This window comes from Neovison vison, chromosome X (genome assembly GCF_020171115.1).
Source record: "Neovison vison isolate M4711 chromosome X, ASM_NN_V1, whole genome shotgun sequence".
NCBI lineage: Eukaryota > Metazoa > Chordata > Mammalia > Carnivora > Mustelidae > Neogale > Neogale vison.
Window position 1 is genome coordinate 41352329 of NC_058105.1, and position 25100 is coordinate 41377428.

General features: G+C 36.4%; 1 protein-coding gene across 5 annotated transcripts in view; it reads right to left on the reverse strand.

Annotated features, from left to right (window-relative positions):
* Positions 1-226: 226 nt before the first annotated feature.
* The window catches only part of PWWP3B (PWWP domain containing 3B), a 31185-nt gene continuing 6311 nt past the window's right edge, over positions 227-25100 (reverse strand). For 2 of the 5 annotated variants that reach the window (XM_044235249.1, XM_044235246.1), the window contains exons 3-5: positions 21732-21917; positions 6508-6642; positions 227-3992 (exon numbers count right to left, since the gene is read on the reverse strand). In XM_044235249.1, coding sequence (XP_044091184.1) covers positions 1686-3776 — 2091 coding nt within the window. In that variant the 5' untranslated portion in view covers positions 3777-3992; positions 6508-6642; positions 21732-21917 and the 3' untranslated portion in view covers positions 227-1685. Of the gene's footprint in view, positions 3993-6507; positions 6643-21731; positions 21918-24115; positions 24292-25100 lie in introns of all 5 variants that reach the window. The other 3 variants (XM_044235247.1, XM_044235248.1, XM_044235250.1) reach the window with 3 other exon arrangements.

Below are 25100 nucleotides of genomic sequence, written 5' to 3' on the forward strand. Positions count from 1 at the left end.
TCTTTGATGTATAAGATGTATACATCTTTTAAATACAAAATCAATCATGATAATGAATATTTATTTAGAATGATAACATATAACAAGTGTTAAAATTATGACTACAACAGGCAAAAATTTCAAACAAATTATAATATATATATGTGTGTGTCTGTATGTTTCTTTTCACAGAAACACCACTTATGTAGCTGTACAATCTGAAATATGACAAAGTGACCATCCAAGGTGAAAGATATAATAGCTTTATTGCAAATCAAAACATCAAATTTGCAAATTTTACATAAACTTGCAGCCATGTGTACACATAACAAAAACCCAAGAGTGACACTTGTCTCACTAAGTAAAAATGCAGACAGTTTCATGTTAAGTCTTTAGCATTTATATTTATGTCAAAATTTTAAAATAAAGTAGCTCCCCTAACATTCTCACTGAAGTCTTGTTTCAAGTTAGAATAAACACTTCATTGGCTTCAAACATTAACTTTTAATTGTTTATTTTAAAACAGATTCAGATAATTGTCAACTTTGGCCAAATGGAGGCCTTATCTGTAACCCATTTCCAAATTCACAGATTCTGGTCCATCTACTCTTTCTAGTAGCCTGGAATGACTCACCAGTTGGCATTTATATTGTTGGAACCAATGTGAACTATTTTACAAATAAACCAGATGATAAAGATTGTTTGGTTTGAAACAAATGACTATGTATTCAGAGATACAAGACTCAGAACAAAGTGCTTGGATTTTCTATAGTTTATATCAAACTAGATGGCTCTTAAGCAATAGGCCTGGACTCTCATTCATCTAGAGTAGTCAGACCGTGAATACAATGACTCTAGCTGCCTTCCACATGTGGTCAGAAGGCTATATTAAGATACTGTCACTGTTACTAATGAAGACAGCCAAAAGCCTGTTTTAAGAAACCATTCAGCTACTGAATAACAGACACTCTCATAAATGGAATTTCAGGGAAACATAAAATGAGCAATCCTGTTAAAGGCTGCCAAAATTATTTTCTGCATGCTGAGATGTTATTCACACACATATAGACTGCATGCAGTTAATCTATTTACTTTATTTTTGAATTAGAATGTTTTTTTTTTGCAAAGGCAATTGCAGTTAGTTATAATATATAGCAAAGCATCTCTCTATCTTTGGTTCCATGTCTCAGAGTTATTTTTTTCCAAAAATAAATAGGCATGGCAGGAAAAATAATTCAACTATCTTAAGAGAAAACCTAATATTTTATAAAAATTAAGCAAAAAATATATAAGTGATGTCCTTTAGACTATTTTCTAATTATCTCCCTTAATATCTAATACCAGTGCAATTTTAATATTAAACTGATTGTGCACACTGTATTTAACCATACAGCAGAGACACAAAAAATGTCAAAAAACAAAACAGTACTTTCCCGTAAAAATAATTTAGGAATTATGCATTCTAAAAATGTATGGGAAAGTAGAACTGCTGATATATGTTAATAAAACTGACTTTGAAGAAGCATAAGAAAAAGAAACAAAGATGTAGTAATACTTGCAAATCTTAAAGATGGCAAAAAAAAAAAAAAGTGAACACAGTATCCAAACTCTCCCGTTTCTGGAAAATATATGTTAGAACTGTTCAGCGACTTTTTAAAGCTAGTATCTATGAAAGTTTCCTGTTATGGTTTGGACTCTCAAGAGATTTAATGAGCTTCATTTGTTAATGGTTTCCGTCTCTTTTCAAATAAGATTTTTGCATCAAATAATTCTCTTTCCCTATATCCTAGAGATGGTCCCTTTAGATACTTTGCTTCAGCTGCCTTATAATCTAATCCATCAACAGCAGAAATTGAACAAATGATTGCTTCTGGCAGAAGAACTTCCAGGATAAATTTAATTTTATCATCTCTTATCAGAGTCAGCATTTTTTCATCTATTTGTTTGTAGATTTCTTGTAAGTATTTCACAACCTCATCCAACTGATCTTCATCTTCAAAGTATGTTTCAATACAGGGAGTGAATCTATTTGCATTCAAAAATGACTTCAACCACCTGGACCCTTTCGTGCCTTTTAAAATGGCTAGAAGATGGTTCTCTGTTCCCTTTGCATTCACAATGAAGTCCACTAGGTTCTTGTTGGCTCGGTCCCGAGCAGCCTTCATTCGGTCAGGAAGAATTTTCTGGAAGGACATTTTCTTGGTCTGGGAAGTGACAACCATCTGTTCTGCAGAATTCTCATTATGCAACTTTGGAAATAAGTTCCTAAAGGTGTCCTGTTTGATTACTTTTCTAAGTGGATAACTAATATCAGCAGCATAATATTCAAGAAAAGAACCTGCAAAAGAACCACAACCTAGTCTAACTCTGTAGTCACAAATCAGCGAGATGCACCAGTCAATACTTTCACTGTATTCCTCCCTGGCTTTATCCACTAGTGCTTGTTTCTCTTTACAATCAAATTTCTTTAATCTTCTAAAAGGCACCCTAATGCCTCTCTTTTCAGGATTCATGCTTGCCTCAACAAAAAGTACACTTGCTTTTCTCTCTTTTCGCCGGATGCTTTTCACCACTGCTGGCCAAAATGGGTATTTTTGATATTTAAACCAGACTATCATTCCTGTTTCAAATGAACGAGGTTCATAATTAAAAACAAAGCGTGGAAGTTCTTCATCTTCCTCATTGTCATCTAATATGGAAGCATCAATAGGATTTAGCTGTGCTGACTTATCAGAAGCTTGAAGTTCTTCCCCAAGTTCTTCAAAATCCAGTCTCTGAAGATTTCCTTCATTATTGCTAAGAAGGAGTGAATAATCCAGGACACGGTTAGAGGCACTAAGTGAAACCTGACATTCCCATGAACAATGCCTGGGGGATGCCGCGGCACCTGCTTCTGATTCAACAGGTTGATTCTGGCTGGTACTTGAGCACGGATTTGAGGGACCCTCTCCTGGATCTTCAGTATTCTCTGAGAAGGTAGAGCATTCAGAGGAAACAGCCAGGGTCTCTGGGCAAATATCCTGTGCCTCCTCTTTCACAGCTTTGGGAACAATGAAGGTGTCTGATGACCAAGTTGGAGTGAACTTTTCATCTTTAACACATATGTCTTCTTCTTTGATTGTGGAATACAGAGGCATAACTGCCAAGATATCAATCTTTTTCTTGCTTTCTTTTTCATCCTCATCTTCTGAAAGTGAAGGAAAAGTTTCATACCAGCTGGAGTTTTCTGATGACTTTGTTTCCATTTCACTTGCAAGAGTATCAATGGTTGCATGCACCCGTGATTTATCATCACACAGGGAATCATTATTCTCTAAATTAGCTACTGACAGGGATGTTGCTTTTTCACTTTCCTCAAGACACTTTGATAAGTCTCCATCTCCTTCATGCCTCCGATACTTTTTACGAGAGGGTGAATCAGAAAGATTTTGTGGATCATTTTGAGACAGAGTAGAGGTTGATTCTTCATCTGAACTGCTTGCTTGGCTCAAATCTGTTTTTTCATTCAGAATATCCAGTGCCACTTTTAGTGACCTTTCATAGGCTGTTTCCTCTCTAGGTGGAGAACTGACTTCTGACTGTGCTTCTAGTGAGGAGGCAAGGGCTTCAATCTGAGATTTATTTAGAATCTTTGTTTCTGTGCTTTCCACTTTAATTTTTTCATCCAGTGAGAGTATTTGAACTTCTAGGGAAAATGTCTTTTTTCTCTTGCTGTTTGATGACATCTCAGATCTAGATAAAACTTTTGCTGGCCATAACTGGTCTTTCCAATTGCACAGGACATACTCGGCATCCATTATGATTTAGTGTGTGCCAAAAGGTTACTAGCAGAACTTGAGGTGTTTGGCTATTCTTGACACTATAAGGCAATTTCTACCAAAACCTATACTCTGACCAAAGCCTCTTTTGTCCTAGAACTACAAAGGTACACAGCTTGTGTGGCCTGTTCTTCTCCAGCTGAATTTCCCAAGGATGCGTGAACGCGTTGCTTGAATGGGACAATATGGAGGATACTAGAATATGGAAAAGGAAAAGAAGAAAAGTATCAGCAAATAAAATTATTTTGCCAAAGTAGAAGTGAGCAGCTGCAAACAAAGATGAGGTAAAAGAAAGAACAATGTTTGGCGAGGAGAAAAATGCAACATAATGTAAGTTGGGGGAATGAGAAGTGGAGAAATGGTTTTATAATATCCCAAATTCAAGAACATGCCCTTGTTATTGCACATGAATATTAAGGAGTAAATTTGTGTACATATTTCAGAGGTTAATGAGGCTGAAGTGGTGTGTCAGGGACTCTATGTTATTACATACCATGGGACTTTGGTGCCCCTTATATTATACCTAGGGCAGGGGGACTCTACGCTAAGATAAAATCTCATCTGTAATTTAGATATGTTTCTTTTTCTTCTTGTTCTTATTATTTTAAATTCTCTCTGTGTGATACTGTTAATCTGTTTGGTTCATGTTGAAATAATTGGTCTCAGGAATACTGTGAGGTGGGGAGAAGAGGGAAAGGAAGTAACAATTACCCTGTGTCTACTATGAGTCAGACCATAGAGTTTTGTTTGAATCCTCACATTGACCATTATGTGGATTCTTCCTTCTTTAAATATATAACTTTTTCAACAGAATTTTAATTACACTCGATATACTGTCTCATAGTTCAGAAATACAAAATATGTTTCATTGCTTTCCCTACTTCATAAAAATGGTTGTTTGGAGAATTTCGGGAAACCTGGCAAGTGCCATCTTGTGACCAAAGCCAGAACTGCAGACTCCTCAAGAAGTACAGACAGTGCCGCAATCACTATCATATCCTTCTCTAGAGAGGGTGGGAACGACATTTAGCCAGCAAGGAACTGTCTCAGGCTTCTATAATTTTTTGTTCTAGGCCCAAGGGTTTTGTTCTTTAGGATTATAACAAGATTATAATGTCTTCAATTACAATATTTCTGGCTATGAAACATACAGAAGCTTATTAAAAACTGAAATGATACAAAAAGATATATGCAAAATAAAGTACAGCTCTATACAAATATTCACTAGGAATATTTTCTATCTTTCCAGAATTTTTTATGTGTATAAATAAATGCATATCACTTCAAACCATCATTAGATCTCAAGAGAAGAGTTTGAACATCATTCCACACAAAAAAGTATTTTCCACATGATTTTGTATGAATTACTTTAAATGAGGCTTTTCCCCAGTTTTGCAACATTTTATGTCAATATATTTCCCTGATGATGTAAACCAAGTAAATGAATAAATATAATAATAACATCCTAACAGTATTTTAAATAGAGAGCCTGTTTCTCCAACCACACAGGTAATCCCATTAATACTGTGACAGACATGTTTTTCTCAGCCTTGTTGCCAGTCCAGTAGTAGCATACATACCTGTCATTAACCTACATATTTAATTTTAAGAGAGCTCCTATGATAAATACTATGTTATAATTTGCTTTGCTCACGTCATCCTATTTCTCAGACATTTCAAATCACTAGATGTAGAAGTTCATGTTTCTATTCCCCAGATACACAGTATTCTGTTGTATGATTAAATCAAGCTGGATAATCATTTTAAGAAGTGCTTATAGAAACAAACCACTCTTCCTCTCTGTCAGACCACAGCCCTGTTGACCATAGCCATATCTGTGGTCTGGAAGAATGAGTTGCAAGGAGGACACATGCAGGACTGTAACAGACACAGCAGCCAGGTTACATGGCTTCTGATTAGGTCTAGGAAAATTTCCCCTATCAGCAAAAAACAAGGTATGTTTGCATGTCTGCATGTGTCTATGAATTCTTATGTGTTTGAAACAAAATGGGTATGTTGTTTCAGCTTTATTTTTCTTTCATGATTATAAAAATTATCATGGGAAATCTACTCTAAAAATGCTGAAACAGACTGAAAAATAACATTAAAATAGTAACCTGGCCACCCAGAAATGCTAACATCTTTTATTTTCTCCCAAATTTTCTTCTACTCACAGATATATACACGCATGGGTATGTGCAAATGGCTTCACTCATCTACATACATGTTCCCCTTTCCATACTCATGTGCAGATGACAAATACATAATCTTTCTATATGGCAATCTATTTAAAGTATTTTCTTCCAAGCTGTCAAATATTTTTATGTATCATGTTTTGTGTGTAGATCAATAAATACCTAAAAAATCGAAGAATAACAGAATGTCTAACAATATAAACATGGAATATCAAGTCAATAAATTAACAATATAAACATGGAATATCAAGTCAGTAAATTAGCATGAACGGCTATGCAGCACAGAAGCCTTAATATAGAGACTGTAATCTGATCACCTCTTCTCTTACTGTGGACTTTTAAAGCATTGGGAGAGAAAAATTTCCAAAGGATCAATTCCTTCAAAACACCAGCAGTTCTCTCAAAAGCATATACCCTCCCCACCACTCTAAGACCACCCTCCCTATTTTCCTCATCTTTACTCCAGGGTCCTGAGAAGTCCCTAGAAAATAACTAGCTTTCAAGACAGCCATTACCTTGAAGCTTCTTGTCAGCTGCAGACTGGTGAAATGCAGCTCCTCCCCCAAGACTGGCCAGGCACAGCTTACTTCCAAGCTTCTCAAAGAATGCTCCGCCCCCTCCCTGTGATAGGAATGACAGAAGGCACCTCCCTGAATTAGAGAAGGGAGAATTGCCAAATTAAACTGCTGAAGTACGAAAGGGTAGAAATCGTTTATTTTCCCAAAAAGTTTAAAGTAAAATGGCAAGTGTCCATTTAATTTCCATTCAAGTCTGAGGGTGTGTGATATTTTGATAAAAAGAGGTTAGCAACCACTTTGTTAAAAAAACAAAAGACTAGTTTAAAATATTCCTAACATATTTTTTACCTTGCTTTTGCTGGCACCTTACAGGTAAATTTTACAACCCAGCTGATAAACCTCCGTTAAGATAGCTCATTTAGATTGTGACTGGGAATGCACTAAAATAGTACATATTTTAGAGAGAATGGTTTCTTTACAAATTTTTTTTCAGTTTCTAGAACATGGCAAGTCTTTCCTTTTATTCAGTTCTTCTGCTAAGTGCTTTGGGAAAGTTTCAGAGAATTCTTCACAAACATGGCTACTTTTGACTAAAGTCAGAAAAATCCCTGGTTTGGCAGGAAAGTACCCATTTTACATACCTCCATCAATAATTGGAAATTCCTTCTTATATTTTGTTGGTATTTTTCACTCAGGCTATTCAATGTGGGGATAACTAAATTTTCAAAATTTACATGTCTTTATTTGTATGTCTGAAATGTATTTTGTAAATTTTGTTCATTAAAATTCTCCTGTGTTGAATTTAAATTTAGATTTCTGGTTTAACTTAGAAAGCCATTTTCTATATAATTAGTGATAATTTTGGGAATAAAGATATTTAAGGATGAAGTGTTTTATTTGGCCTCTGTATCATATAGCATAGAATATACATATTATAAAAATCCACTTTTATATAAGCTTTAATATTGGAACAATAAGTACCAATAAATTAATGAAGATCATCTCTAGACTGGCGTATTACTGAGGGCTCTAATAATTAAAGTATGTAATGTTCTGTACTATAAACAACCCCTAAATCTCAGAGGCTTAGTCACAGAAGTTTGTTTTCCTGATGTCAAAGTACAATGTAGGTCATTGAGTGTCTAGAATGGGAGGGATCACTCTTCCTAGCAGTCATTAAAAGATTCAAACTTCTTCCATCTATGACTGTACCATCTTCTTTAGCCTTGAAGTCCTCCACCGCATTTTTTGCAGCTGACTAACAATCTTATGAAGAGGGAGGCTGGAGAATCTTGTGGCAGGTTTTAGGGGTAGGGCTAGCAAACATCACTGCTGGTCACAGTCAACTAGATAAAACAGCCATAGAGGCCAGGGAAAGAAGTCTCACTGTGACCCAGGAGGAAAATGAAACAGAGTTGGTGCAGCCTCTTCGGAGATCAGTGTGGAGATTCCTCAAGAAATTAAAAATAGAGCTTCCCTATGACCCTGCAATTGCACTCCTGGGTATTTACCCCAAAGACACAGATGTCGTGAAAAGAAGGGCCATCTGTACCCCAATGTTTATAGCAGCAATGGCCACAGTCGCCAAACTATGGCAAGAACCAAGATGCCCTTCAACGGATGAATGGATAAGGAAGATGTGGTCCATATACACTATGGAGTATTATGTCTCCATCAGAAAGGATGAATACCCAACTTTTGTAGCAACATGGACGGGACTGGAAGAGATTATGCTGAGTGAAGTAAGTCAAGCAGAGAGAGTCAATTATCATATGGTTTCACTTATTTGTGGAGCATAACAAATAGCATGGAGGACAAGAAGCGTTAGAGAGGAGTAGGGAATTTGGGTAAATTGGAAGGAGCGGTGAACCATGAGAGACTATGGACTCTGAAAAACAATCTGAGGGGTTTGAAGTGGCGGGGGGGTGGGAGGTTGGGGTACCAGGTGGTGGGTATTATGGAGGGCACGGCTTGCATGGAGCACTGGGTGTGGTGAAAAAATAATGATTAATGTTTTTCTGAAAATAAATAAATTGAAAAAAAAATGAAATAGAGTTTGGTGAACCCCATAGCATTCTCTCTGTCACAAGTTTTCCCTTTCAAACTTTTATAAATTTCCTTTGTTTGTAAAAAAAATTTTTACAACCATGTATCATAGTTATAATGACTGGGACAGAAACTTTTAGTTTCTCATGCTAAGTCTATTGTTTGCATTCATCCTCATTTGCAGAACCCGAGTTGCATTCAGGATGCAGTGTAAACTCTTAAAATATTACTTTTCCAAGATTCCCTTACTATATAAGCTACTGTCATATGACAAAATTTCTTGCCAAAGAATGTATGCAGAAATATTTGTAAAGGTTCTAGAGAAGGTACCTCCAAATGCAGTAAAGAGTCAACTAAGGCTTTTTTCACGTTCCCTCTTTCTCTTGCTTTCCCCTTAGGAGCTGACCATGACAAAATTCAAATAGTCATTCTGGACCAAATTACTTAGAAAAAGAATGCAACTCACTAGGGATGGAACATCCTGAACCCCTGAATAATGGGGCCAGCTCCTTGCAAACACTTTAACTCAGTGACAAAATGAACTCCATCTTATCTAAGTCATTGTTTTCCAGTCTCTCTAGTAGTAGAACAAAATAGTGGATCTTGCAATCATTAACAAAAGTAGTATCATTTGTATTACAGAACTAATCTTTTCAAAGCTTTCAAAGTATTACTATATAATTTAAAGAGGATTATCAGGTCAGTGTAAATATGTCTTTATTTAAATAAAGATATATATTCAATTATATGTTTTATAATGAAATATTTCTTATTCTGTCTTCTCATTTCACGTGTTTGGAAAAAGAAACAAATGCAAATAAAGTACAGACATTACATCAAAACCGTAATTTCTTTCATTTGTCTATTTTCTATATTGCACATATATCAGGAAATGCTAATTTACTATTTTCCAAACAAAATGCAAAGGAGAAAAAAATTCCTTGGATTATATTTTCTATTTCACAGATCTGTAGAAATAAGAGGAAAAGGATGATAACCAATAATAAAAAGCCTGTTATTACTACTATTATAATGAAGATAGATACTAATTATAGATCTAATAGTATCTAAACCTGTTCTTAACACTTGACACATTATCTCATTTAATAATTAGATAGTTATTTCATGGAAGAGAGTCCCGTAACCAATTCATTTTTGCCTAAGAACAGTAGTATTATTCATAATAATGACAAAGATTGTAGAAGCCAAAAGTGTTTCTAATCATGTGCCATATGCTCTGTCAGGATCTCTGTATACACCATCTCCGTTGATCCATGAACTCTTATTAAGTGGGTATTATGAGTATTCCCATTTCAGAGGTAAGGCTTTAGAGGTTAATGGACATTTACCAGCATATCTAGAGAGCATGTGGTGCACAGAACGTTAATCCAGGTACTTTGACTTCAGAATCCATGCTCTTAATCACTAAGATACACTGTACCTACCTCATTGCAAATAAAAACTGTCTGTAAATGTGCCTGGATGAATAGGTGAGTTAATTAATGAATTTGAAATGGTTATGTAATGGGAGTCATGGAACTTAAAATTCCGTACCTGGTTCTGCATCTAATTTAACATAAAATTATACAACCTAATATAATCACAAGAATGATTACCATCATGTTTGCTGAAGTCTATTGATTAGAAACAAGTCACAGGATCTACCCATACTTCTCAAGAGGGGGAATTACAGAAGGAGGTGAGCCACCTTGGTTGTGTCTGCCACAATACTGTATGATTCCATTTATAGACATTTTCAAAAAGAGAAAAGTATAATGATGACCATATGATCATTGACTGTCAGGAATTACAGATGGGGGAGGGTGTGGCAATATACAAGAACAGCACAGAAAGTTGTGGGGTGATGAAACTCTTCTGTATTCTGACGGTGGTACTCATTATATGAATGAATCTATACATGTGTAAAATTCAAAGTGTATACAAAGAAGTCATGTATTTGTGTATACAAAGAAGTCATGTATTACATATGATACTATAAAATGATTTTAACTAATAATAATTTTAAAAAATAAATTTAAGTAGAAACATTTCATAAACATTATATAAAAATCCATTTATGAATATGCTTTAGAAACTATCTGCTTCTTTCTTTTTTTAAAAGATTTTATTTATTTATTTGACAGACAGAGATCACAAGCAGGCAGAGAGGCAGGCAGAGAGAGAGGAGGAAGCAGTCTCCCCGCTGAGCAGAGAGCCCGATGCGGGGCTCGATCCCAGGACCCTGGGATCATGACCTGAGGTGAAGGCAGAGGCTTTAACCCACTGAGCCACCCAGGCGCCCCGTGTCTGAAAAACAGTCTGAGGGGTTTGAAGTGGCGGGGGGGTGGGAGATTGGGGTACCAGGTGGTGGGTATTATAGAGGGCACAGCTTGCATGGAGCACTGGGTGTGGTGAAAAAATAATGAATACTGTTTTTCTGAAAATAAATAAATTGGAAAAAAAAAAAAAGTGAAAAAAAAAAAAAAAAAAAAAAAAAGAACTCTGGTAAACTGACTTACAGAGGGTGACAAGCCCCATTAAAGGACACATGTACTGCTTTCCTTTTGGCAAAGCATGGGGCAGAGATGGCTGTCATGCAAGCAGGTAAAAAGAAATCAGCTGAAATTTTAATGAATTCTTAAATTCTTAATGGGCTAGTATAGTTTGGAATACCTGGCATCCCAGACACTTATACACTCACTCACTGCCAAGTTCTTTTTAAGTCCTTAACCAGAAACACATAACTGGGGCCAAAGCAGGAGATCAAAAAGAGCCCACATCAGTGGTTGAGGTATGTAGAGGGCAAAAAGCTATTGCTGGCAGACAGACACACAGCACCATACACTTATCCAAACCCTTCAATTATGAAAAGCAAAAGCCTTAAGTCACCAGAAGAGAAGCAAGAAACCTTTCCCTCCTGGGTACAGGTAAAAAGCCACTGCTTCTGGGGGAAGAGTAGAAGCAAAACCCACGTATCCAGGAAGGGGGAGACAGGAAACCTTCCTATCCCCAGGACAAAAGCAAAGATCCTTTGCTGCTGGATGGGTAGGGAGTGAAGTAGAAGTAAAAAACCTCTGCCCCACGCCCCATGCTAAAAGACCTCAAAAGAAATTTGGGGTAGCAATTCTCATATCAGACAAATTAGATTTTAAGCTAAAGACTGTAATCAGAGATACAGAAGGACACTATATCCTTCTTAAAGGGTCTATCCAACAAGATCTAACACTTGTAAATGTCTATGCCCCCAACATGGGAGCAGTCAACTACATAAGCCAACTGTTAATAAAAATAAAGAGACATATTGATAAGAATACATTAATAGTAGGAGACTTCATCATGCCACTCTCAGCAATAGATCAACTAAGCAGAAAATCAACAAAGAAACAAGAGTTTTGAATGACACACTGCACCAGATGGACCTCATAGAAATATATAGAACATTCCACCCTCAAACAACAGAACACTCATTCTTCTCATGAGCAAATAGAACTTTCTCCAGAACAGACCACATGCTGGGTCACAAATCAGTTCTCAACTGATACCAAAAGATTGAAACTATTCCTTGCATATTCTCAGACCACAATGTTTTGAAACTGGAACTCAATCACAAGAAAAAGTTTGGAAGAAATTCAAACACTTGGAAGCTGAAGACCATCCTGCTCAAGAATGTTTGGGTCAACCAGGAAATCAAAGAAGAACTTAAATAATTCGTAGAAACCAGTGAGAATGAAGACACATCGGTTCAAAACCTATGGGATACAGCAAAGGTGATCCTAAGAGGAAAATACATAGCCATCCAAGCCTCACTCAAAAAAAAAAAAAAAGAAAGAAAAGAAAGAAAAATTTTGAATACACAAACTCTCTTTACACCTTAAAGATCTGGAAAATCAACAAATTAAACCTAATCCATGGATGAGAAGGGAAATAATTAAGATTAGAGCAGAGATCAATGAATTAGAAACCGGAAGTACAGTAGAAATCATCAACGAAACTAGAAGCTGGTTCTTTGAAAGAAGTAATAAGATTGATAAATCACTGGTCAGACTTACCCAAAAGAAAAGAGAAAGGACCCATATTGATGAAATTATGGATGAAAGGGGAGAGATCATTACCAACACCAAGAAAATAAAAACAATTTTCAGAAATTATTATTGACAGCTATATGCCAATAAATTAAGCAACCTGGAAGAAATGGATACATTCCTGAAAACCTATAAACTACCAAGACTGAAACAAGAAGAAACTGATGATGTGACTAGACCAATAACCAGTAATGAGATTGAAGCAGTGATCAAAAACCTCCCAAAACACAACAGTCCAAGATCTGATGGATTCCCTGGGGAATTCTACCAAACATTCGAAGAAGAAATAATACCTATTCTCCTGAAGCTGTTTCAAAAAATAGAATCAGAAGGAAAACTTCCAGACTCTTTTTATGAGGACAGCATTATCTTGATCCCAAAACCAGATAAAGACACCACCAAAAAGGAGAATTTCAGACCAATATCCCTGATGAATATGGATGCCAAGATTCTCAACAAGATCCTAGTTAATAGGATTCAACAGTACATTAAAAGGATTATCCACCACAACCACAACCAGGTGGGATTTATCCCTGGGATGCAAGGGTGGTTCAATATTTGCAAATCAATCAATGTGATAGAACACATAAGTAGGAGGAGACAAGAATCTCATGGTCCCCTCAACTGATGCAGAAAAAGCATTTGACAAAATATAGCATCTTTTCCTAATTAAAACTCTTCACAATATGTGGATAGAGGGAACATTCCTCAATTTCATAAAATCCATCTAAGAAAGACCCTGAGCAAATATAATTCTGAATGGGGAAAAGCTGACAGCCTTTCCCTTAAGATCAGGAACATGACAAGGATGCCCACTCTTGACACTATTGTTCAACATAGTACTAGAAGGTCTAGCAACAGCAATCAGAGAACAAAAGAAATAAAAAGTATTCGAATTGTCAAGGAAGAGGTCAAACTCTCTCTCTTTGCAAATGACACAATACAATACAATATGGAAAACCCAGAAGACTCTAACCCCAAATGGCTAGAACTCATACAGCAATTCAGAAATGTGACAGGATACAAAATCAGTGCACAGAAATAAGCTGTTTTCTTATATATCAACAATGTAACTGTACAAAGAGAGATTAGAGAATCGATCCCATTTACAATAGCACCAAAAACCATAAGATACCTTGGAATAAACCTAACCAAAGGATCTATATTCTAGGAACTACAGAACACTCATGAAAGAAATTGAAGAAGACACAAAAAGGTGGGGAAACATTTCATGCTCATGGATTGGGAGAATAAACACTGTTAAAATGTCTATGTTGCCCAGAGTAATCTATACTTTCAATGCCATCCTGATGAAAATACCAATGACATTTCTCAAAGTGCTAAAACAAACAATCCTAACATTTTTATGGAACCAGAAAAGACCCTGAACCACCAAGGAAATGTTAAAAACAACAATGACAACAACAACAACAACAACGCTGTGGGTATTTGTTGCTTAATTTCAAGCTCTATTACAAAGCTGTGATCATCAAGACAGCATGGTACTGGCACAAAAGCAGACACATAAACCAATGGAACAGAATAGAGAGCCCAGACATGGACCCCCAACTCTACTGTCAAATAATCTTCAACAAAGCAGGAAAAAATATCCAATGGAAAAAAAGAAAGTCTCTTCAGTAAATGGTGCTGGGAAAATTGGACAGCTATATACAGAGGAGTGAAACTTGATCATTCCCTCACACCACACACAAAGATAAACTCAAAATGGATCAAAGACCTCAATGTGAGACAGGAATCCATCAAAACCCTAGAGGAGAACATAGGCAGTAGCCTCTTTGACATCAGCCACAGCAATTTCCTCCAAGACATGTCTCCAAAGGCAAGGGAAACAAAAACAAAAATGAAACTTTTGGGACTTCATCAAGATAAAAAGCTTCTGCACGGCAAAGGAAATAGTCAACAAAACAAAGAGGCAACCCACGGAATGGGAGAAGATATTTGTGAATGATACTGTAGATAAAGTGCTGATAGCCAAGATCTATAAAGAACTTCTCAAACTCAACACCCAAAAAACAAATAATCAAGTCAAGAAATGGGCAGAAGACATGAACAGACACTTCAGTGAAAACATACAAATGGCCAACAGACACATGAAAAAATGTTCAACATCATTAGCCACCAGGGAAATTTAAATCAAAACCACATTGAGATACTACCTTATACATATCAGAATGGTAAAAAAATTGACAAAGCAAGAAACAATAAGGGTTGGAGAGGTTGTGGAGAAAGGGGAACCCTCTTACACTGTTGGTAGGAATGCAAGTTGGTGCAGCCACTTCTGAAAACATTGTGGAGGATCCTCAAAAAGTTAAAAATAGAGCTACCCTATGACACAGCAATTGCACTACTGGGTATTTACCCAAAAGATACAGATGTAGTGAAAAGAAGGGCCACCTGTACCCCAATGTCCATAGCAGCAATGTCCACAATAGCCCAACTATGGAAAGATCTGAGATGCCCATCAACAGACAAATGGATAAAGAAGATGTGGTCCATACACACAATGGAATATTATTCAGCCATCAGAAAGGATGAATACCCAACCTCTGCATCAACATGGATGGGACTAGAGGAGATTATGCTAAGTGAAATAAGTCAAGTACAGAAAGTCAATTATCATATAGTTTCACTTACCTGTGGAACATAAAGGAATAGCACAGAGGACATTAGGAGAAGGAAGGGAAAAATGAAGGGGGAGAAATCAGAGTGGGAATGAACCATGAGAGACTATGGACTCCGAGAAACAAACTGAGGGTTTTAGAGGGTAGGGGGTAGGGTGATGGGTGAGCCTAGTGATGGGTATTAAGGAGGGCACATATTGAATGGAGCACCAGGTGTTATACGGAAACAATGAATCGTGGAACACTACATCCAAAACTAATAACATACTGTATGGCGACTAACAAAACATAATAACATAAATTAAAAACAAAACAAAACAAAACCTCTGCCCCTGAGGTGGGGTACGAAACCCTTAGTTAGGTTCAGGGTCCTACATGAATAAAAGCAGGGGTCAGCTACTGATGAGGAAGGGGCAAGAATATATCTCTTGCCAAAGACCAACTCCAGGTACAAATCAGAGGTTAGCTAATAATAAAAAAATTAGCTAATAAGCTAAAATAATGTACCCTATGCAAGCGAGATGACAATAGTGAAAAAAGGTAAAGTAAAAAAAGAAGGATACAATCTACAATATATTTTGATATCAGCATTAACCTGATACTAAAACTAGAAAAAGAGCCATAACAAGAAAACTGAAGATCAATGTCTCTCATAAACAAACAAATAGATCCAATGATATTAGTTAGGTATAGAAATGATGTAGAAAATTATCTAGAAAAAGGCCAATGATATGGAAAAAGAATAATATATCATGACCAAATGGAGTTTATCCTGAGAATGTAAAGATAGTTATACATTTGCAAATCAATGTAATTTACTGTATCCGTATTACAGACCAAAGGGGGAAAAGAAGATCATCTCAACTGATGCAGAAAAAGCATCTTATGTAATGCTATAGGCACTCATGATAAAAAAGCTCAAAAAACTGGGAATTAAAAGGATCTTTCTCAATATGATCAAGGATATCTATTAAAAAGCCTGAAGTTAACATCATGCTTAATGATGATATACGGAAAGTTCTTCCCCTAACATCAGGAACAAGGAAAGGATGTATACTCTCACCAATACTATTCAACACTATATTGGAGATACTAGCCAATACAGTAATGCCTGAAAAGTAATTTAAGGGCATACATATTGGAAAGGAAGACATAAAACTGTCTTTATTTGCAGACATGATGATCCATGTAGACAACTCCCCCCAAAAGCTATTAGACCTAATAAGGCAGTTTATCAGTATGAGCAGATGTAAGGTCAATATAAAATAATTTATTTCTTTTTTAAAAAGATTTTATTTATTTATTTGACAGACAGAGATCACAAGCAGCCAGAGAGAGAGAGGAGGGCGCAGGCTTCCCATTGAGCAGAGAAGCCGATGTGGGGCTTGATCCCAGGGCCCTGGGATCATGACCTGAGCCAAAGGCAGAGGCTTTAACCTACTGAGCCACCCAGGTGCCCCAATTTATTTCTATATAGTGACGTTTGGAAGTTTTTTTTTAAGATTTTATTTATTTATTTGACAGAGAAAGACACAGCGAGAGAGGGAACACATGCAAGGGGAGTGGAAGAGGGAGAAGGAGGCTTCCCGCACAGTAGGGAGAATGCAGGGCTGGATCATGACCTGAGCCAAAGGCAGATGCTTAATGACTGAGCCACCCAGGCGCCCCTAAAGTTTGGAAGTTTTATGAAGTACCATTTATAATATCATAAAAAAAAACACTAGGAAATACTAAGGTAAGACAAATCTAACAAATATGTGTACATTTGTATGCTGAAGACCTCAAAAAATTGATGAAAGATATCAAGGAAGACCTAAATAAATGAAGAAATATACCATGTTCACTGACTGACAGATTAATTATTTTTAGGATGTAACTTCCCTCCAAACATATCTGTTGAATCATTGCAATCTCAACTGAAATCTCAGAAGACTTTTTGAAGAAATTGAAAAATATCTCTACAGTGTACATGGAAAAATAATGGAACTAGAATAGGCAGACCAATTTTGGGATGGAAATACCAAAGTGGAAAATTCATGCTATCTGATTTTAAGACTACAGCTATCAAGGGGGCCTGGGTGGTTCAGTCAGTTAAGTATCTGACTCTTAATTTTGGCTCAGGTTGTGACCTCAGGGTCATGAGATTGAGCCCTGCATCAGGCTCTCCCCTGGGTGTGGAGCCTGCTTAAGATTCTCTCTCCCTCTCCCTCTCCCTCTGCTCTTCTCCTCCCCTAAAAAGTTGACTATAGCATTCAAGTACGTTATTAGTTATCAATTATTAATCATTATAGTGTATTATATTATAAAATAGATTATATACTATAAAATAGATGTACAGATAAATAGAACACACATAGACCAGCAAATGTGGTCAGTAGATTTTTGACAATGGTAATTAAGTGGAGAAATGGTCTTTTCAGCAAATAGTGTTGTAAAAATTGGACATTATAGGTAAAAATATTCATCTTGGCCCCTTACCTAAGACCATATAAAAAATTGATGAATTGGACTTGAAAACTTCTCTTAAAAATATAAAATGAAAATCCACAGGAGGTTATATTTGCAAAACACATATCTAATAAAGAACTTTTATCCAAAATATATATCCAGTAATAAGATTAACAACCCAGTAAAAAATGGACCCCCAATTTAAATAGATCATCATCAAAGAAGGTATATGAATATCAAATAAACACATTGAAAGATGCTCAACACTATTAATAATTAAGGATATGTAAGCAAAACCACAGTAAGACATCACTAATACTTTTATAAGAATGGCTTATATTAAAAAGAGAAAAAACCGGGGTGCCTGGGTGGCTCAGTGGGTTAAGCCTCTGCCTTTGGCTCAGGTTGTGATCTCAGGGTCCTGGGATCCAGCCCCACATTGGGGTCTCTGCTCAGTGGGAAGCCTGCTTCTTCTTCTCTCTCTGCCTGCCTCTCTGCCTACTTGTGATCTCTGTCAAATAAATAAATAAAATCTTTAAAAAAGAGAGAGAGAGAGAGAGAGAAAACCTGACAGTATCAACTGCTGGCAGTGACGCAGAGCTACTAGAATGCATACACCGCTGATGAACATACAAGATCTCAGAGCTACTTTATAAAACAGTATGGCAGTTTCTAATATAGTTGGACATAGGCTTACCAGGTAATCCAGGAATTCCACTCCTGGGTATTTATCCAAGAGAAATAAAAATTTATGAACAGACATAGATCTGTTCTGGAATGTTTATAACAACTTTAATCATAATTACTAAAATTATAAATCTACTTATAAGTAGATACACAAATTGTAGAAAAACAGAATAACAAAGTACTGATACATACATCAATATGGGTAAACACCAGAAACATCATGCTAAGTGAAAGAAACAAGATGTAAAAAAACTACATATTATATGACTCCATGTATAAGATATTTTGGAAAATAAAAACCTGTAGGGACAAAAATTAGATCAGTGGCCATCAGGAATGAGGGTAAAAAGTGCTGACTACAATGCGGCAAGAGGGAACATTTTGGAATTATATCTATAGCCTGATTCTATTGGTTATTACATGACTACAGACCTTTGACAAAACTCATCAAACTATACACCTAAAAGAGTGAATTTAACTCCATGTAAATCATATCTCAATAAACCTGAGCCTTAACAAGGCATTCAAAATCAGAATATAACCAATATAAGAAGTTTGTATTTCACTGTGAGAATGATGGGAATACATATAAGAGTGTGATTTGTACTTTGGGTCACGAATACCAGCATAGATTGTGGGTACCACAAGATATGTATAAAAATATTTTCTGGAGGGTACAAAGAATATGTTAGAAATTTAATTTTTTAAATATCTTTAATTTTTGCTAACTTATATTTCTGAACTCACTTTAAAATACTGGGCAGTTACCTAAGACACATGACTTTTTTTTTAAGATTTTATTTATTTATTTGACAGAGAGAGATCACAAGCAGATGGAGAGGCAGGCAGAGAGGGAGATAGAGGGAAGCAGGCTCCCTGCTGAGCAGAGAGCCCGATGCGGGACTCAATCCCAGGACCCCGAGATCATGACCTGAGCCAAAGGCAGCGGCCCAACCCACTGAGCCACCCAGGCGCCCAAGACACATGACTTTTAATGCAGTTATGTATCTCTTTCTATAAATTTATATACTCACTAAATATCCCTTCATTAGAAATTAGTTAACACAAGATAAATGTCAAGAATCCAGATGACATCAGCACCTTACAGTTTGTGAAACTTATCCTCACTAGCAGAGTCTTTAACTACACTGAAGTTTTCACATGCCACTCAGCTATGTGAATGGAAGGAAAGGAAGGAGTAGTAGCCTAAGTGTCATAATCTGGATATAGAGATATGGTTAAGAATTACGTCCCCAGTGAGAAAGTAGAAGCCAAAGGAGAGATAGTGTAGCTTGAGAATAAACAAATATCAATATCTTTAGTGTATAAGGTTCATATAAAAAAGTAGAAATTGTTCAGTTAGAACACTTGTAAAAACCATGAGGGAGCCATGAGCACTGGTAAAGCAAGGAATTATAGATAATTCATGGATATACAAAATATCGAATGACCCCTAAGGCATAGGCACAAACAAATAACAGAAACTGGTGATAAACAAAGTTAAAATCTTATTATTAATGTTCTTTGGCTGAACGTCAGCCCACCTGAAGAAGAAGAACATCAGAAGAAAGTTTGCTAAGAATGAATATGCCAGGTAAGAAAAAGGCTAGCCAGAGAGTGAATCATGGCCAGAGACAAAAAGATTTCATAATCTCTGGCCAAATGTATGTGAACAGACAGGGGAAAAAAGAAAAAAGTACCATCAGTGACCTAGAGATCACAAGAAGATAAAGCTGCCACGTCTGGAGATTTTGTATTCCCCAGGTAATACTAATACCTACATAGTACCCATGGCTGAAGCTGCTAGGAAATTAAGATTCAGAATGATGGAATGGAAAGTATATTAAAAGAAATAAAATAAAGGTTGATGAGAATGTCACAACTTCATCATTAGAGCATGTAGTAAACAGAGCTTTACTACAATCTTCTTGGAATTAATAAAAAAAGGGACTGGTTAAAATCATCTGTAAAAGTTCAGTAACAGTTGAAGTGTGAAGCAAGGAGTAGGTAAGAACATCAGAAAGGCAAAATAAAAGAAGTTCAAAATGAATCACTGAAGATCTGAACATGTGTGTAATTGATTGGTATATCTGGATATAGACTAGAAATAAATCAGTGAACTCTGAATCATTTAGAAAAATCCTTAGGTCATTGGGGCTGTGTCTGACTGCCCAGCTAACCACAAAAACTGTGATTTTAGAGGCCTCTATTGCCTCAGGGCTACAAAGAATTTTTTGCATTCAGTGCTTAAACATATCCTCCTGAAAACTTGTGAGGAAGATTGAGTAAGTGATTTTGGGAGATAAGAAATATTCACTTAAATGAGGGAGTAAGAAAATAGTCACTAAAGAGAAGGCGAAGAGAAAAGAGAATAAGCAAAAGGATTTCTTCTGTCAAAGGAGAAGGAAGGTGGACAATGAAAATGGAGAAGACATACAAAAAGATGAATATATGCCTGGCACCAAAGAAATATTGTGGTTGGGGGAAAATATGTGAAAATTCAATGAATGAGAAGTAATTCTATAATGTCCTATTATGTAATACTTATTATAGCTATTACATATAAGAAATGAATGAGGGTGTGTATGGTAGGAGATGGGGGGTGTTGGGGAATGTGTCAGGGAGACCATTTCTACTATTGGATGTTTTGGTACGTTGGGGCCTCTTGAGGTTTATTCTAGGGTAATCTTAGCTTTTTAAAAATGATTTATTTATTTACCTTATATATATAGACAGAGCACACAGCCAGGGTGGAGTCGCAGAGGGAGAGGGAGAGAAGCAGATGCCCGCTGAGTGGAGCCTGATGCAGGGCTTGGTTTCATGACCCAGAGATAACCACCCTAAGTCAATGACCTGAGCTGAAATCAAGAGTTGGATTCTTAACCAACTGAGCCACCCAGGTGCCCCTAGGGTAATCTTAACTTTTTAAAGCTGCCAGTGCTGCCCTATCTACCCAAGGCAATCAGACGTAGATACTCGGGTTTGTGTCTCCTGGATTCAGACAATAGCACAATGACCTCATCAAGAAGATGAGCTTAGAAGTTAGATATTTGGAATGGCTACCATAGCTACCTAGTGACTAGGGTAGCTTTCAAAGATTTCTTGAGAGTCAAGCAGTTGGCAGAAACCTATAAGTCTTCCATAAGTAGATTTCCATTTATATAATTCCTTTCTAGAAGTTTAAGATAATTCTTTCCTAACACTAGAATATATGATTTAAAATTTAAAATGCTATGGCTCCCGAGCTAGAAAAAAAATTGTACTGCATATTCTCAACTTGGAACCATGTTTTAACATGAAATGGGAAGAGTCTTACCCAATGTCACGTGGATCGTAGAGGATCTGGTCCTGTGATCTGGCTGTCTTGATTCTCACTCCAGCTGCTTGTCCAGCAGAGCCTTCTCCCTGCTCAGTACTTCCGAGGTCACACTGCCTTTCTGGGGCTCAATGGGCATCACATGCAGATTCCCCAGGTCACGTGTATCTTTGATATTAACCTAGACTGTCCCAAAGGAGACAGGGAATCAAACCAATTCAATGGAAAATGTAGAAAGAAACTTCCCTACCAAAACTTCAGCATGAGGGTCATTCTGAAATACAGGAAATGAGGAAATTTCATCTACAATGTGGATGCCATGTTTATTACCTTTTTGGTTATTACTGAAATGTTATCTGTGATACAGTTGTTATTTGCTTCATGTTGATATCATCTTTATTAGGAAAGGTGAGGTGAGGACAAAAGAGAAGAGAAATAACAATTGCCTTCTGTTTTCTATAGGCCAAATTCTATGTAGTTACTTTAAAAAAAATGCTTTCTTTTTGAGTTCTCCTATCAGTTCTCATGTGGGGCTTTTTCTTCTGGACACGCAGTTTTCTTCAACGAAGCTATAATCATACTCTACGTGCCATTTCATAGTCTGGTAATACAAAATACATTTCATGTCTTTGTTTGCACACTCCATAAAAATAGTTGCTTGGAGAAAATTTGGAGACTCTGGCAAGCGCCATCTTGTGACCAGTGCCAGAACTGCACTCTATTACTACCAGAACCTTCTTATGGAATGGTGGGAACTACATGCTGCCAAGCCAGCAATTTTCTCAGGCTTCTAGAATATACCATGCTCAAATTTACAGTTTTGTTATGCATTATGCAAAACATTGAATGCTAATGTCTTTACTTCTAATGGGCTGATAAAAATTGCATAGTTACTGAAAACTGAAAAGATGATTTATAAAAAGAAAGTGTAATTCTAGAAAAATAGTATTATTTTTTCCTGAATATTTTTCCATAATCTTTATTTACAAATACACATGAATGTATATAATTTCAGACCAGCTTTTCACCATGCTAAAGCACATGGTTTGAAAGTTTTTCCATATCAATAAGTATTTTCATTGATTATGAATGATTTTAAATGTAATTTCCCCCTAATTTGTAACATTTTATCTCAAACTTTTTTTGCTACCTTTAAAAAAATGACTAAATATATATTAAGAATTATTTTTACATAAAGATAGTAAAGACTGTCTTATGCCTCCAACCACACAATCCCATTAGCAGGCAGCCTTATATTTTTTGGTGATCTTGTTAGACATAGAGCATTAAGGCAGTCTTTTATCTTTAAATGACATAATATAGTGCTTTCCATTCTACAATTTCCATTTTCACCTAATACTACTTCTCAGACATTTTTTTTTCAAATCACTACATGTTCATACTTCATCTGTCAGCTATATAGCATTCAATTCTGTGGATGCACCATGTCACATGATATTTTTAAATCTGCTAACAGAAATAAACCAAACCGCCTGAATAGACTTAAAAGATATAGAAAAATAGTTCTTGCTGACCACAGCCATACCTGTGGTCTGAAAGAATGAGTTGCAAGGAGGATACATGCAGGGCGGTAGCCAAAAGAGCAACCAGGCTATGAGCTCGATCAGGTCCAGGAAAATTTCCACTATTGGCAGAAGACAAGAGGGGTATGTTTGCATGTCTGTCGTGTCTGTGAATGTTTATGTTTATGTGTCTGAAACCAAACAGGTATACTGTTGCAGCGTCACTGTGCTCTTCTCATTATAAAAATAATCATGAAATAAAGCAATTCTAAAAATGCTGAATCCAAATAAAAATGTATTTTGAAATCCTCAGTAATCTGAATACTTCAGAGATGCTGACTGTTAACATGGGAGTATAGTTCTCTTTAAGGAAAATGCATATATTTTACACAAATGTTGTCACTCAACAGCATATCTGAATCCCTCCCACATTCGTTCACATACATTTATATTTGTGTTTGTACTTGTCAATCACTTTTTATGCTTACATTTTTCTATCAGTTACTTTTTGTGTAGAATAATAAATGTTTACATCAAAACATAATACAATCTGTAACAAAAATAGAAACATGGAATGCCATGTAAAAATTAACATGAACAGCTTGCCTCACTGGTCTTAATTTAGAAACTGTAATCTGATCACCCATTCTCACACTGTGGACTTCATAAAATATTGAGAGAAACTAAATTTTCATGGGATTGATTCTGTCACAGTAACAGCAATTCTCCCCAAACCGAATTTATTCCATTCCCACCTCTCCCAGGCAATAACGTCTGTTGTCGTTTTTTTTTTTTTTTCCACCATAACACAAAAGCCCGAAGAAATTCCCAGAAAATAACTAGCTTTAAGACAGCCATTACCTTGAAGCTTCTTGTCAGCTGCAGCCTCGTGAAACACAGCCCCTCCCCCAAGACTGGCCCGGCACAGCTCACTTCAAGCTTCTCAGAGAATGCTCCGCCCCCTCCCTGTGATGGGGAAAGTAGGGGGCCTTTCCCTCAATTAGAGGGAGGAGAATCGCCAAGTTAACTGAAATTCACTTAAAGGGGAAAAACGTTCATTTTTAAAAGACTTGAAAGTGAAATGGCAACATGTGTCTCTTTAATTTCCATTCAAACCACAGGGGTAAGGTGATTTCCTGAAAAGACAGCAAATCCCTTTATCATAAAATAAAGATCCAGTTAAAAATAGCTCTTGCATATTTTTCTTGCCTTTTCTGGCACCTTATTTCTACCAGATTTTAAGACCCAGCTGGTCATTGTCCATTAAAAAGACCTGTTAGATTCTTGTTTCTGATCGCCGTGAATGAATACATTAATTTGTGAAGAATTATATCTCTGTAATTTTATTTCTCTGGCCCTGGGACATGGTCTCCTTTATCTTTCAGAATGTTTTCTAGTTTTTTCAAGTACAGTCATTCCTTAGACATAAAACATCAAAATCTTTAAAGAAAAGAGATCTGTATCTGAATATACTGAAATTAAAAAAAAAAATGGAAAAAACACAAAAAAACCAAAGTTGAAAACAGGATGACAAACTTCACAAAACCATTTTCAATTAAAAAAAAAAAAAAAAAAAAAAACCTCTCATCTAAAGTAGAGCTTCCAGGGGCGCCTGGGTGGCTCAGTGGGTTAAACCACTGCCTTTGGCTCAGGTCATGATCCCAGGGTCCTGGGATTGAGCCCCGCGTCCCTGCTCAGTGGGGAGCCTGCTTCCCCACCCCCTCTCTGCCTGCCTCTCTGCCTACTTGTGATCTCTGTCTGTCAAATAAATAAAATATTAAAAAAAATAAAGTAGAGTTTCCAAATTAGTAAGAACAAACAGCAGAATGGAAAAAAATAAGCAAAG